At 41.7% G+C, this 16,471-nt stretch overlaps 1 protein-coding gene across 1 annotated transcript in view; it reads left to right on the plus strand.

Annotated features, from left to right (window-relative positions):
• Positions 1-15,779, plus strand: part of COL19A1 (collagen type XIX alpha 1 chain) — a 362,938-nt gene extending 347,159 nt beyond the window's left edge. The window contains exons 49-51 of the mRNA XM_029223905.1: positions 9,917-10,045; positions 14,810-14,887; positions 15,068-15,779. Of these exons, the coding sequence (XP_029079738.1) occupies positions 9,917-10,045; positions 14,810-14,887; positions 15,068-15,195 (335 nt within the window). The 3' untranslated portion in view covers positions 15,196-15,779. The remainder of the gene's footprint in view (positions 1-9,916; positions 10,046-14,809; positions 14,888-15,067) is intronic.
• The last annotated feature ends 692 nt before the right edge of the window (positions 15,780-16,471 follow it).

The following is a 16,471-nucleotide window of genomic DNA, read 5'->3' on the forward strand; positions in this document are numbered from 1 at the left end:
CCTACTCCTTCCTTTATGTATTTTCTTTGGTTGCTTTCATGCTGGACAGGAGGATTGAGTGTGGACAGGGACCGTATAGCCTGTAAATCCTTAAAGATGTACTATGCGACCCTTCGCAGAGAAAGTTTTCTGACGCCTGATGTAGATACTTTAATAATGCAGCCTAAGATAGCATTCCTTAAAAAAAAGTCTCCATATCACACTATTGATTCATTTTGAGTTTTCAGTTAACTAACAACCCTCTATGTTCCTTATACGAACTTTTAAAACTCAGGGGTTTCTCATTATGCGCTGCGTTCATTTTTACAACGTTAAGTGTGTGGTTTTATGTTTCTTCTTATTCAATTTCAAGTGATTGGTGTTCAAACATCATTCTCACCTGAAAATATCTTTTGGAATCTTGTCTCATAGGGCAGGCTGGCTGACCCTCATAACTTTGTGTCATTTCTAAATTTCCTAGGCATGTCATCATTCTAACTGTTGCTAGAAATGTTGACTAAGGAGGGTTAGGGCTAAATGCCATTGCGTTTGTCCTGCTCGTTCGTAAATCATCTATTAATCTATGGTATTAGCGGGTTCTGAATCCATACAGCTGTCTTAAAATCCACTCTACATTTCTTTATTTAGTCACAAGGATATTACATGATTTAATCAAATGATTTGCTAAACTCAAGATCACGTCCCTCAACTGTGAGCTTATAAGGTGGAAATTACTTGTCTTGAGAAAATAAATCTACATTGGCTCGTGGTTCCCGCTTCTTTTGCAAAGCATCCTTCCTTTGCTAAGCTAAAAATGCATTGTTGAATTTTGCAAGCAGTAGGATTACAAGATGCCCTGATTTCCTCTTAAATCTTTCACTGCCAACATGGAGTTAGCCTCTCTCCAGGAAGCCCTGAATATTTTAAGCAGTAGTTAGATTTAGAGACCAAAATCTCTCGGTGCTTGAGGGCACATTATCTTATTTCACGTGAGCACTAGAGAGAGAACAGATTAGCCCAGGGACTTTTGGTAGCTTCAGTTACAAAATAGAAAAAAATGTTTTTTCAAAGGTCATGAATTCATGCTGTTGATTTCACTTCACATTGATCCCTGCGAAGTACCTTTACCTTGCTCTGACATGATAGTTTATTAATACAATTGTCTGCTCTTTTTTTTTTTTGAGCTACCAGTTTTCTCTTTGTAATTTTAATTTTGCCCTTACATTTTAGGATCTCCTTTTATCACGTCCGTGATCTCTTATCTCAGGCAGCTTTAACGTGGAGCTTCAATTTCTTAAAATACTTTATATAAAAACAGAGTAAATAGTTCCGTAGTTAATTAGTCTAAGTTTTTAAAGGCTGGTTAAGGAGGTCAGAAAATATAGCCAGGCACTCTCAGAAAAACGTGACGTGCGGAGATACAGGAGGTGTCCGTGTTGCAAGTCCTGGGGACACTGGATAAAGGCAGAGCTCTGGTGGCCTGCCCAGCAGGGGAGGAGATGTGGCCAACTCTGCAGGGGAGGCTCCACACGGCCCTCTCAGGCCACCGGGTGGGTCCTCCCAGGAAGGGCTGTCAGCCTCCTGAGGACGGAGGTCACGGAAGCTGGGCCACTCGCCACCCATCTGTCCCACCCCCTCTCCCAGTCTCTCCCAGTCTCTCCCAGCCTGGTGAGGCCCAGTAGAGTGGTCAGTGCCCCCCGCAGAGGCCCCAGATGTCTTGGCGTCAAGACAATATTCTCAAGTGGCCCCAAAGCAAATTTTTTCCTGAGACTTCCAGACTCTGAGACTCCAAATGGGATCCCCTCTCTCTTTTTATCTCTGTTGGCCCCAGCCCTACAAAACCATCTTCTCCCGAACAAAGTTGTACCTGGAACCCAGAATTTAGTTATTCGGCACTTTAGTTCATTTGTCCCAAGATTATTTCAGGTCAGTCCATGTCATCTTCCACTTCAAAGTCACCTTTTCCATTGCCTCTGAACACCATTTATAAAAGAGAAAAACAAAATCCTCCATTTTCACAAATCTTCGAGCTCCAGGGTCACAGTTCTCTTTTTCAGAAAGCTTTCTCCGTAAAAGCCAAGATGAATTCTCACGTGTTAAAACAGTTAAGGGCTCCAGTGAAGCAGCCCCTGTCTGCGTCTCTCTGGCTGAACCACTTCACAGAGAGCTGTGTCCGTGGCAGCCAATCGCCTCTGCTCCACTCACCCCTGCAAGTCCTCAGCCTCGAGAGGGATTTTCTCTGCTCAGCAGCCGCGGGTCGTCTGCGGGGCTCAGGGGAGTCCTGCTGTCCCGCGTCATCATCCAGACCACAGCAAGGCCCTAGACCAGGCCCCGAAACTCAGGCTCTCCTCATGGAGGTTTCCAACCCCTTTGGGGATTCACAGGCGACCCCGCCAACATAGCACTCCCACAGATTTCACACTTGGGACTGTCACCCAGGCCACCGAGCCCTCTTTCAACATCCTGATGCCCCATCCCAAACCGAGCACGGTAGAAGAAAGATGGTTCTCCACCCATCCCAGGTCTGGGTTTCTGGCAGATACAATGCACAGACATACACCCAATCTAAAGTTGCATTAGATTCTTGATTTGATTGGCCAAGAGCTCAAATCCTTGTGCACGCAAGGTGGCCACACAGAAAGGGGACAGAAGCTGTGTGTCTCAGCTTAGCCCCTTTTTGTTTGATGAGGGCTCTGCAGCCAGATCTGAGAAGCTTAATTCTTGCTATGACACCCACCACCCTATTATATTTGGGGATTTATATCACCCTGCAGGCAGGATTTACCAACCTGGGCAGGCAAGTGGACAAACGTCTGACCCTCTGGGTTCTTTTTTTTTTTTTTGCAGTATGCGGGCCTCTCACTGTTGTGGCCTCTCCCGTTGCGGAGCACAGGCTCCAGACGCGCAGGTTCAGCGGCCATGGCTCACGGGCCCAGCCGTTCCGCGGCACATGGGATCTTCCCGGACCAGGGCATGAACCCGTGTCCCCTGCATCGGCAGGCGGACTCTCAACCACTGCGCCACCAGGGAAGCCCTCCTCTGGGTTCTTGAGACAAACTTAGAAACGACAAGGCCATACCGACATCTGTGGGAGGACAGGAGGATTGGGGCTGTGTCCCTGAGCAATGCTTCTCCCTCTAGATTGCCAGGGCCAGGAAAGCCCCTCACCTATGTTTTCTCCATTTTTCATACATAATTTCATCCACATATGCGTGAACATGTATGAATATGGATTATCCTGTCCTCTTGTTTCCAGGCTGCAACATCTCTACAATGAAGATATTAATTTATATATGTATTTGTATACACATATTTGTATATGTACAGTCTTCTCATAGATACACATAATTGGAGACGTAGATAGTTTTTAAAATTAGTTTCCACATCATAGTCTCTATCTCTTCCAACCTGCTTCTTTCTGTTTGTTGGGGTCTATCATTCAGCTTAGAGGGTTTCCTCAGTGCCAGCCACCCTTGGCCATGTGCTCATACCAGAGCATGGGTTCTAAAAACTGCTGGAACGTTAGGAGTGAATGGTGGCCTTGCCAACCACGAGCTTTACCGTAGGGTAATCTGGATGGTTTTGGGGGGTTTTTTTGTTTGTTTGTTTTTTAATTAAGGGACCTCAACTTCACTGTCTTGAAGTCTTTCCTTGTATTCTGGTCAGATTCCCCAAAGGAAACACTTGCATTTCCTGCCAGGTTGCCAGCATTTGGGGAGCCAGGTAGGCGGATAGGGCAGTGGTGGCCTCAACTCCAACAAGGCAATGCCCATTTCTTCTCCTTGTTTTCAGTAGGCAAGCCTGAGTCTCAACACAGTCTGGGGCCCCCAGTGCAGAGATGGTCTATTTACACTTTTCAGATGATAACCCTGCCGCCTTCTGCCGGGATTAGGAAGGGGCAACTAGGCAGCTGCACAGAGCAGAGAAGGATTTCTAAGATCATTTCTTAAACAGGCTTTCATCCAGTCCCCCTTATTTTAGTTCCCCTCCTTTAGCCCCACTTCCAGATGTAACTCCTGAACGTTTTAAGGATTTTGCGATTTAACACAGGCTGGTTCTCAGCTCCTGGTGTAAAGATTTGGTTTTCTTGAGTCTGCTAAGTCATCCACACTCTGCCATCTGGTTCTCGGCTTCCAAAGGTTAATGTCGTCTCCTTTCACATTCTCCCATTCTTGTGGTTTTCTGCCTTTAAAAGTAACTTACCATTGTTTTGCAGTGATTCAGGAAAGAGTTAAAGCAGATGCATGTGTTCAATCTACCATCTTTACTCATAATAACATTTCAAAGCAACAAAGGTGACAAAGAATTGAGCCAGAGTTAAATGTAGCAATAACAACCCTTGGACCATGATGTGCCACAAAATGAATATGAAGCCACCAAAGATGCTGTTGAATTAACAGCTAGAATGAAACTAGAAAATCATTCTCAAGACATGAAAGGAAATTACTCTTCTGATATTTTTGCCCATTAAGAGATAACTGTATCTAATTTTTGCTTCCACATTTAAGAGATGTATGGAAAAACCCCAGAACATTGGAACCAAAAAGTGATTTACAGAACAGATTACCAAGCCTATGAGTAAAAGTTATTTAACCTGAAGGGCTAAGAGGTAACAATATTATCAAGTAGATGACTGATTTCCCAAGGGAAGTACTCATTCACTACTCTCTGTTTTCCATAAGGGGGTAACAAAAGGAAATAAGTTGACACTATACCAAGAAAATGGGCAATTAAACATTTGAATGGGCATTAGGAGAAAAAAGTGAATTTCTCTCTTTGAAAATATTTACAAATTCTGTGAAATAGAAGGTAGACGTGGGCCAGATGACAAACTTCCGTCTCCGTATAATGTACTTTATTATCACATTAATATTAATGGCTGCATGATATTAACAAGCCCGTTCTCCAAGGAAAGCCAGCCATTGGTATCATTTGTTAGAATGACTGCTATGGGTTTGCCTTGGCAGATGGCCTGTGTGAGTTTGGTTTATGCAAGCTCCTATCCAAACTCTTCAATTTCCTGTCTCTTTAGAAAGCATAGCCAAAAACAGTTTAATTGACCAAAGATCCCTGAAAACAGAGGAAACGCAATTAAGAATACAAGTCTTTACAATTTATTTACCAGCTCAGAAACATATTATTTAAAATTATAGAGCATTGGAGTATGGTTCAGAGGAGGTAATTACCCTGTGCTAAATAACTGTTTTTGAGTGTATCTTAAAGCTAGATAATTTACAGCTAGAAGTAATTATTTAAAAGAACTCTCTGTTTTGCTAAAAATATTTAAAAGCACCCAAAGCAAGTTACTTACAAATTCAATTCCTACATTAAAGAGGAAAAACTAGTGCTATGAATATTTGTGTTTAGACATTGAAGATATTCAAAGAGGTATGTTTCAAATTAAGAAAAATTGTACTGAAATATATATCTATCTTTTAAGTGCAAAACAACAAATAATACGCACAGTTTCAAACTGTGATCACTGAATTTCATATCTTTTTATAAAACACCCAGTTTACGATGTAATATAAAGATATTCTATCTAGATTCAATGTGATGATTTGCAAAACTATATATATTAATTGCAAATTTGTTTTATCTGTTGTTACTGGAAACAAATGTATTAACATCAACCAAACATGCCCCAGGTGGAAAGTCAGGTAGTAAAAAGTTTTACTGGAAAGCTGGTGACTTAATGTCACTCTTAGGGATGACTCATCGGACCCTCATTGGTTTTCATCCTCATTGTCAATCAATCCACATCAGAGATTCTGGTCCTGTGGGTACTGGCATGTTTCCATTCGGCTTGCTTTGTGATTTCAGAATGTGAGTGTAGGGTGATTGCTCTTTCGTTAATTATAGCTAATACTCCACATTTGTTGGGGCTTTTCCCTTAATGATTCTATTTGAAAAGAATTTTGGTTTTATCTCCTAAACAGTGTAGGGACCTACATTTTTTTAAACAAAATTTTTATTGAAAGCCCATTGAAAAATAGGTTTTACTCAGGAGTAATTTGCTCTTTATCAAAAAACTGTAAAACATACACATCCTGTTTAAGCGAAAAGTGTCTTTAAAGTTCAACTAAGTGAATTAAACTGAGCGAAGAGACTGGAGAAAATTGAGGTAATTCTTTACAAGCTCTATATGGTTCGGCCCTTGTTTTTTCTAACTGGCAGCTATAGATTCTAATATGTTACTGTCATTTGGTTCTTAGTTGCAGAATAAACACTAATTTAATCAGTAAAACATTTTTCTAGAAGATTTGTCTACACCAAACCTATGCTGAATTTTTCACATGAAAGGGTCATTTCTTACTACTTACTAGCTACATCTTTGAAAAATAGTTAGTTTTACAAGTGAAATCATTTGAATTTTCTTTTTAAAGAAAATATGTGAAAAGAAAAAACATGTGGTTACTTTTTTATGTCATGGCAAGGATATGCCTTCCTCCAGTTTTCTATTTTAAATCTAGTTACATATATATTAGATTTCTTAAATATGAGCTATGTAAAATATAAACAAAACAAGCAAGTTTAAATACAGAATCCAGTGATACATTGTATTTATCATGGACTTTGGGTGAATTTGCATTAATGACTACCAAAATTATCCATATAGTGGCAAAATATTGAAAATGCTTTTGAGATGAAATTTAACTGAACAATAGTCTTATGTGGGGTTAATAACCAAGAATTCTACAATAATAAGTGTAACCGTGGATTTGATTATTAAAAAAAGTAATTCTGAGAATAATTATATAACAGATTTCTAGTCATCAAATAAAGCTTATTGGCAGTTAATCTTTATAGTGCACGGCACTTATAAAAACATGGATAATAATTCTTATTGGATATTGAAATGATAATCTCTCTCTGCTCTCTCCATGATTTCTTTTTTTTTTAACATCTTTATTGGAATATAATTGCTCTACAATGGTGTGTTAGTTTCTGCTTTATAATGAAGTGAATCAGCTATATGTATACGTATATCCCCATATCGCCTCCCTCTTGCGTCTCCCTCCCACCCTCCCTATCGCACCCCTCTAGGTGGTCACAAAGCACCGAGCTGATCTCCCTGTGCTATGCGGCTGCTTCCCACTAGCTAGCTATTCTACATTTGGTAGTGTATATATGTCCATGCCACTCTCTCACTTTGTCTCAGCTTACCCTTACCCTTCCCCCTGTCCTCAAGTCCATTCTCTACATCTGCCTCTTTATTCCTGTCCTGCCCCTAGGTTCTCCAGAACCATTTTTTTTTTCTAGATTCCATATATATGTGTTAGCATACAGTATTTGTTTTTCTCTTTCTGACTTACTTCACTCTGTATGACAGACTCTAGGTCCATCCACCTCACTACAAATAACTCAATTTTGTTTCTTTTTTGGCTGAGTAATTCTCCATGATTTCTGAACAAGAGCACTTAATGCAGAAAATGTTAAAGGCCCAATGCAAAGCCCTGCTTACAGAGAACGTTTAACTTAGTTAATAATATGACTTGTTTAGGAATTTTAGGGTGAAAATTTTTATTTATATTTTCATATTTACATTTTTTGGTGTTCATTTTCCAGACCCTTTAAATGTTATGAGTTATTAATGCACCAACGTCGTATGATGTAGAGTCACTTTTTTGTTGACCCTAAGCACTGACATTTGATGTACCCTGTAGGACACGCTCACGGCCAGACAGCCGAGCTCACCCGAGGTAGCAGTCTTACACAGTCCTGCCTCCCCTCCCTGGACTTTCTCTTTAGGACCCAGATGAACAGGGTTGGGCTCCAGGCAGCCTGGTGGATGAACAAAGGGCAGATGACAGTGATGTGTCCTTGAGGAGATTTAGGACGTATTCAGGTCCTAAAAGTCACATCACTCAACACTGACAAAAGATTTTTAAATGTTCTGGATAGTTTGTCAGCTTCCTGTAACTTGTGTGTTCTTAGTTTCAGCGTCTTCTTGAGGTTCACAGAAATGTACAGAGACTTTGCTGGTTTCACTCGGCCTGCAGTTGGCATTCCCTGGGCGCGTACTCCTCGGCAGCAATGCTGCGTTTGTCCCTTTGCCCAAATGAGACATCCTTCCTACTAAAACCTTGGCTGAATGATGGAACTAATTGGAAATCAAACCAAAAACAAAAAGGAAAAAAGAATAATATTGAGGGTGTATAATAGAACATTTTCTTTAAAAAGCATAAGTTGTTGACAAAGTAAAGTATTAGCCCAGTATAGAAATTAAACAGTACCATGAAATCATAATGAATAGGAAGCCAGTGACCCATCTTTTCAATAAATAAGCCTCTCTATCAATAATGCGGTTTTGTTCAAGGATATAAAGTGTCACATACATATGAGTTATCTATTGCTGCATGAGAAAATATCTCAAAACTGTAGTGGCTTAAAACAACAGTGCTTATTATCGTGCATTTTCTGTGGATCAGGGACTTAAAGGGTCACTTACTTGTGAGGTTCTCTCTCGGCGTCTGTCGTGAAGTTGCTTTCAGGGCGTCAGCCAGAGCTGACGTCCTCTGAGGGCTCAGCTGGGGCGGGAAGATCCACCTCCGGGCTCACTCACGTGGCTGTTGGCAGTTAGCTTCAGCTCACCCCCATTTGGCTCTCTTCATGCCCTCACGACGTGGCAGCTGGCTTCCCCCAGAATGAGAATCTAAGAGAGAAAGCAGCCAGGAAGCCATGAGGCTTTTATGACTTAGTGTCCCCACTTGCCTTTTTTCTATTCATTAGAAGTGAAAGGAAGTTCAGCCCACACTCCAGAATAGGGGGATTAGGCTCCACCTAATTCCATTTGGAAGGGAGTGTCAAAGACCTTGTCAACATATTTTAAACCACCACCGGCACATTCACAACACTGCTGGAAAGCGGCTTAAATGTATTATAACAACCATTTTTTAATATGAACCTGAATTCTCTCCTCAAGTCATTACCAGAGGTTAATTAGGCTCTAGGACAGCGGTCCCCAACCTTTTTGGCACCAGGGACTGGTTTCGTGGAAGACAGTTTTTCCACAAACCGGGGACTGGAGTGGTTTGGGGATGATTCAAGCGCATTACATCTATTGTGTACTTTATTTCTATTAGTATTACACTGTAATATATAATGAAATAATTATACAGCTCACCATAATGCAGAATCAGTGGGAGCCCTGAGCTTGTTTTCCTGCAACTATATGGCCCCATCCGGGGGTGATGGAAGACAGTGACACCCGACGTGTGTTGCTTATGTCCAGTCTACTCCATAAGATGCAGCTTAATTGTCACTTGCCGCTCACTGATAGGGTTTTGATATGAGTCTGCAAGCAGTTGATTTATTAGGGTCTCTGTGCAGTCAAACCTCTGTGCTCATGATAATCTGTATTTGCAGCCGCTCCCCAGCGCTAGCATCAGCGCCTCAGCTCCACCTCAGGTCATCAGGCATTAGATTCTCATAAGGACCATGCAACCTAGATCCCTCGCATGCGCAGTTCACAGTAGGATTTGTGCTCCTATGAGAATCTAATGCCGCCGCTGGTCTGACAGGAGGCGGAGCTCAGGCGGTAATGCGAGCCATGGGCAGCGGCTGTAAATACAGACGAAGCTTTGCTCCGCTTGCCTGCCGCTCACCTCCTGCTGTGTGCCCGGTTCCTAAAGGGCCATGGACCCCTGCTCTAGGGTATTGTCTGCTAGATTGGCGACATCTCTGAAGCACTGAAGGCTCTCAATCCTCTGATCAACACAATTCATCTGCATCCATATTCAAACAACTTTGTACAATCTGTTTTACTTGAACAATCAAAGAAATCTCTCCACGCTCAGACCAGTTGGTAAATTAGATGTGCTTAAATTGAAAACCAAGTAATTTTTTGTTGAATTTTATGTAAAAATATTTGAAAACTTTTGACATAAAAAGTATTTCCATAACATGCATATTATTTTCCCTTTCATCAATGAAGAGAGGATGGCTGTGTTCCTGTCCCAGCTCAAGCTACCAGCAGCAATGCTGGCTGCCCAAGCTCATGGGAGGCCTGGTCCACCAGGAAAGGATGGGTTGCCTGGGCCACCAGGAGACCCTGGGCCCCAAGGTACGTCTTTGAGGACAATATTTGTTTACCAACTCTTTAACTCTCAGTATTTATAACATGCTAATCACAGTTAAGGCAAAAATTATATCTATTTATATACATTACAAATATATATTAATATACACTAAAAGTATGTATATTAGATTATATATAATATATATACTTGGTATGTGTTTTATAAATTTATATAAAAATATGTATATATAATGATTTAATATAGGATATCTTGTTAATATTTGATATTCCAGAAATAAATTTTTAACTATTATTCATTCCAGTTTAAACCTGACTGATAATTTTCTGCTAATCTAAATGTATTTAATAACAATACTTATTATGATAATAACAGCAATAATGTGCTTATTTATCATTATTATCTGCAAATTTCTTGTCATTTATGCCTCGCTGTTAATGTAAGTAGACAACAAGAATCTTAGTATCTTAAAGAAACTGAGGAAAAAGTCTTAAGACCTGCTACTATGACTAGTGATTTGGGTCTGAAATACATTTTTGAGAAATTTTAGAATCCTTTTTCTTCTGCAAAAGTTGTGGATGGTAACTTCTGAATTAAAAAAACAATTCTCATGTTTCTAAATTTTTCAAAGCAAGACTTAAACTGGCAAAAAAAAAATTTGCTCCACTGATAACTTGACAAGAGACATGATCTTAAATGTAGCTTGGCTAAATTCAGCTGGCAAGAGCATTTTCTAGAAATGTGATTGGCAATCAGCAGAGGGGCCAAGGGGAGCCTGGTTTAGGAGATTCACAGCTCTGACAAGGAAGCATTAGATCCAATGAGAACGTACTGTGAGAGGAAAGGCCAGAGACACTGCTTTTTATGTGTTATTATAGAGGAACTCAAGGGCTCTCCTTGGAATAATCAAAAGCTTGTGTAAGGGAGAGAGACAAAGATGCTAATCTGGAAAGATGCAGGCACCCCAGTGTTCATAGCAGCACTATTTACAATAGCCAAGACAGGGAAGCAACCTAAGTGTCCAGCAACAGATGTATGGACAAAGGAGAAAAGAGAAAGTTAACACCAATATCACATAGGAATACAGTTCAAAATACCATATATGCGGAGAGTTATTTCCCTTTCACTAGTTCACTTTCCTTCCTACGGCTTCTCTATTTTCTGTAGGAAGGGCCCAAAGGTGATTGCCGTGTCCTCCCTCCCCTGAAAGAGGCACAGCTTTCCCCGGTCGTGGGGTCTGTTAGGATCCTAACTTCCCATTGAAACTGACAAGCCTTCTGGTTTAGCTAGCACAGTGCAAAACAATGGCAATGAATCACTCTAGTTTACCTGAACTGTCTTTTCTACCTAGTTTCTCTTAGGTCACAGAGAGTTTTGGCAGGGAATTGGAAGCAAGTGTAGAATCAGGTGTAGCCTTGTGTGTGTACCATTGTGTAAAGGGTGGTTAATTACCATCTTCTGCTAGTTGGGTCTGTTGTGAATTCAGAGTGTAGGAGACGGGAAGGAAGACCTTGATAGCCCATCTGAAGATGTTTGATGCCTCAAACCACGTGAAGAACCAGGACTGTTAACACCAATAGGAGAAAGATCTTGGACAGATGCTTCACACAGTGGCCATCTAAGGGGACAAGAGCAATGCATGGTCAGGATAGCAAGGAAAACCCTTCTGGAACTAGAGTCACCTGTCCACACAAACCCCTGTCTCGGGCTCCCTCCCATGCAGGGAAGGCCCACCTGGAAGGCCCATCTGGAAGGCTCTCGGGCAGAGGCCGTGCCAGGTCAGCAGTGTTCGTGCAGCTTTTGGAAACAAGACCTCTGTTCACCACTCATTGGCCTTCACTTCCGCAAAAGATTTCTATGGGTTTTATCTGCTGTGCTGCCGAGGAGACCTTATCTACTGTTTCCACTCCTGATGGGGCTTCGGATCCAGTTCTTTTTTTGTTGTTTTGCGATACGCGGGCCTCTCACTGTTGTGGCCTCTCCCGTTGCGGAGCACAGGCTCCGGATGCGCAGGCTCAGCGGCCATGGCTCACGGGCCCAGCCGCTCCGCGGCATGTGGGATCCTCCCGGACCGGGGAAAGAACCCACGTCCCCTGCATCGGCAGGCGGACTCTCAACCACTGCGCCACCAGGGAAGCCCTCCAACGTTTTTAAAAAGAATGTTTAGTAAAATTAACAAAACTCTTGTCCCACCGGAGGGTTCTGACAACAGACATATCTTGATTATAACTCAGGTGTCTCCTCAACGTTTGCATATCTCCTTTTCAGGATTTGTTACATGCCAGAAATGCAGCCAAAAAATAAAACTCGTGAAATATGGGAGTTTATAATAAGACTTGAAAGTCAAAATGACTCCTTGATCCATGGGCTGCAGAATGGATGTAGTGTTAGCAGGCATGAAAACAACATGAATCTTGTTGAACATTCTTTCAGCACCTGATCTTCTTGCAGTGAGAATAGATGCCAATATGATTCTGAGTTGGGTCACCTTGTTTGCACTTTTCCTAAATTCCCCAAAGGGCAATTGTTGATGCCTTTTTTTTAATTCAAAAAATTCAGTTTTAGATTTTAACCATCCTTTGGGTTTCGGATTATTGCCTTCCCACTGTGCTGTGGGAGGAGTGCTTTCCTTGGTGTCCTTTATTCCCAGCCCCCAAGAGTGGGAGTTGCTTTGGGGGGGGGGGTTACTAGGAGAAAATGGATCCAGCCATTCTATCCCACATCAATTTTGGAGGGGTGGTATTGGGAATGATGGTTCTTACTTTTGAACTTCTAAAGTTCAGCTGTTATTGGTTTGTAATGAAAGAAACCACCTGTTATGTATAAGCCAGTGGCCCATAGAGTAGTTGATGTGACTGATATAGATTTGACCCTTCAGATCTGTTAGCAGTAGGGGCCTTAGGAAATGGGAGGCATATGTGTGTCAGTATGGTGACGGGTTCAGTGGCCAATTAGTGGGCCAGAACAAGCAGGCCAGACAATGTGGAAGGCTTGCAGACAGCTTGTAAGGTCCCACATGAAAAGTCATCCTCCCAAATGCCAGTAACACTCTTTTTCTGACCTCATTTTTCCAGCGTGCATGTAAATGCACTGATTTACAATTTTAGAAGTAAATCCCTTGTGTTGAAAGGGAAATAAAGTCTAACACCTTAAAAACTCCAGCAAGCACAGTTCTTCAATGATGAGAATCTCTAGATGCTTTGGGTTAGGGCACTGCTGTTGTTTTATATTTTTTCCTACATAAGCTACACTGATATCAAACTCTCATCCTGCACCTAGGGGCCAAGAAAACACGTCTGTTTGCAGATAGACCAGCCTTTTAGTCTTTTACAAATTTCGAGAGAGGCCTACCCTAAAGGGTGAAAAGCTTAATTCTAGAGAATGGGGACGTTGTTTTTGACCTTATTAGCATTCCTATCTGAAGTGTTGTTGTGGAAAAAATATGTATAGCTGATTCACTTTGTTATAAAGCAGAAACTAACACACCATTGTAAAACAATTATACTCCAATGAAGATGTTAAAAAATAATAATAATAATAAGACCCTGGACTTCCCTGGTGGCGCAGTGGTAAAGAATCCACCTGCCAGTGCAGGGGACACGGATTTGATCCCTGGTGCAGGAAGATCCCACATGCTGCGGAGCAGCTAAGCCCGTGCGCCACAACTACTGAAGACCGCACGCCTAAAGCCCGTGCTCCGCAAGAAGAGAAGCCACCACAGTGAGAAACCCGCGCACCGCAACGAAGGGTAGCCCCTGCTCGCCGCAACTAGAGAAAGCAACGTTTTCCACATTTCCTGCGCGCAACAACGAAGACCCAACACAGCCACAAATAAATAAGTAAATAATAAATAAGACCCTAAGGCTTTTGGGGAGCCTTCATAAGGAATGAGCTTGGGACCTTATTAGGAAAGTTAAGAGTAGAAAGTTCTCATGTGCTTTGTGCACTTCAACATCTTTATCTGTTAATAGTGGGTCCGTATTTACCTAATGATGTGAGACATTTGTACAAACAAGTTGTTACATTTGACAGGACACGTGTAAATGTTACCTTATTATACAAATACACAAGTTATTGTTTCTTGTTTTGTGATACCATATGCACTGAAATCCATATGGAATAATATATTTTGCATTATATTGAAATTGAGAATTGAGTTTAAATATATTTTGCATTATATTGAAATCTGAGAACTGAGTTTAAATATGTAGCTTTTAGCACCTACGTTGTTCATTTGGAATTGTGTTCAGTGTCGTTAACCCTCTTGTTAATCGGAAGTTCATGTATCTTCACTTATTTTTCTTTCTTCCTCATTTTTTTAGCCTATGATCTTAAGCCCTCACTGAGATGACTTGAGAGCCACCTTAACGAGGTGTCTGTAATAGCAGGAGCTGGGTTGAACTATATTAAATATACCTCAGGTGGTAAATGTTATTTTACTGCAGAAGTGTTTAAATATAGATTTGGAAGGGTGCTTTCAAATGACCCTAAGTCCAAACATTTCTCCTTACTGCTCACGTTTGTTAAATGAAGGTCACTTACATAAAAGAAATCCTGGTGATATTTTAAACTTGAATTATGTATCTATTTAGTATTCACTCCACTGTTCTCTCTAGGATCTAGGATTGTATTGAATCTCTGTAACATAGTTTTCAGATATAAATGTGTGAAGATAGTCCACTGGGTGGATTTTCAATATACACCTCAAAATATTTCCTGAATGTATATCAGTCTGTTGCGAGAGAACACGCTTACTTTTTTGTCTCTCTTTTTGTATATCTCCCATTTAGGCTACCGAGGACAGAAGGGAGAAAGAGGGGAACCGGGAATGGGGCTTCCAGGGAGCCCAGGTCTTCCTGGGACCTCAGGTAATAGTGATATTATCATCTTCACAGCATGAGCAAACCTCCCAAAATAGAAGCCATGCCTGCTCCCCAATGGCCCTTAGGTATCGCTGCAGGCGACACTGAATGACCCACGTTGGTTGGAGGGAGGGAGGAAAAGCCATATGTTGACCCATGTTCTGATGGGATCTTTTATTTCATTAGCTCCGGGCCTGCCAGGCTCACCAGGTGCCCCAGGGCCCCAGGGCCCCCCAGGACCCAGTGGAAGGTGTAACCCAGGAGACTGCCTGTATCCCGTCTCTCACGCCCGTCAGCAGACGGGTGGGAAATAACCATACCTGAGGACGACTTGATTCCCAGCCATCCCTCCTTGACGTTGGAGCTTTCTTAATACTGTCAGACCCTCACGATTCATGGGTGACTTTTTTTTTTGATGTAGGCCAGACATTAAGAGCAAAAATTGGAATCCTATTCCTATAGTAATGGTGATATCAGCCTTTTTAGAATTTTTCCAAATTCATTCCATGTGTCTTGTTTCACCATTATTATGATTTTTATTCAGAGTTTTCTTTGAAATATGCAAGCAAATCATATCATTAGTTCTTCTTCAAGAGGAAGTGACATCTTATGATTTAGCAGACTGACGGCGATGTACGATTTATAATCTCATCAACTTGTATTTGGCCTTTGATTTCTGAATTTTACAGTTTCAGACTTACCTGAAAGTTTTCTTGGTGTTTAAATTTACTAGCATTGCTAAAAATCTCATCACCTTTTTTGATATAGTGCATTGTTCCTGCTGAACGTTTTTTGACTCCTTTTTATAGCTTAAGAATTCTTATACCATCCTGTATCCATTCTACTTATTCAGAGAAATAGATAGGCAATAAGACCTTCACTTCATAACTTATATTTTGGAAGAAAACCCAGGCGGCCGTTTTATCAGGGAGCCCAAAATCCTACCATAGCCAACTGCTGAAATGATTTTGTCGATTCTGTGTAATGAGCTCCATTCAAAGCAATCCCACCGGCATGAGTATGTCCTGCATAAGAAGGGAGGCAAGAAGTCAAAGCCCAGCACTGTGGCCCCTGCACTGAGTTTCTCATTTGGGAAACAGAAAGCTGTTTTCCCTAGAAGGTATCTGGTGGTGAAGGCACCAAGCTGTCTTTAGTACTTTCGAAGCTTAAAGGGCCTCGCAAGGTCTTTGGGCCCCTGTATCCATTATCCTTCTGACCTCATCACTCTCAGAGTTTAAGAACCAGCCATCAGAACAAAGGATGGGACTTGTAGCAGCTGGAAAAGAAACCCCCTTGACCTAGAAGATGAATGTGCGGTGTCAGCAGACACATATTGCCAAGCCCAGAAGCTCTGGTGGAGAAGGATGTTTCTCAGAAGCTGCAGCAAGAGGTGCGGGGCAGAGAAGGAAAGCCACGAGACCCAACATGCAGCCAGCACCGAGACCAAAGAGTCCACGCACTGCAGGGAAACAGGCACTGCCCGGACCACGTCCTCTGGCCAGGAACGAGAATGTGTGATTGCCAACCACATGGCTAAACGGTTCTTCTATTGCCTGGCTCTACATTATTTTGAGAAACTGTTGGTTGAAA

The sequence above is a fragment of the Monodon monoceros genome, unplaced genomic scaffold (assembly GCF_005190385.1).
Source record: "Monodon monoceros isolate NGI ecotype Baffin Bay Population unplaced genomic scaffold, NGI_Narwhal_1 Super_Scaffold_15, whole genome shotgun sequence".
NCBI lineage: Eukaryota > Metazoa > Chordata > Mammalia > Artiodactyla > Monodontidae > Monodon > Monodon monoceros.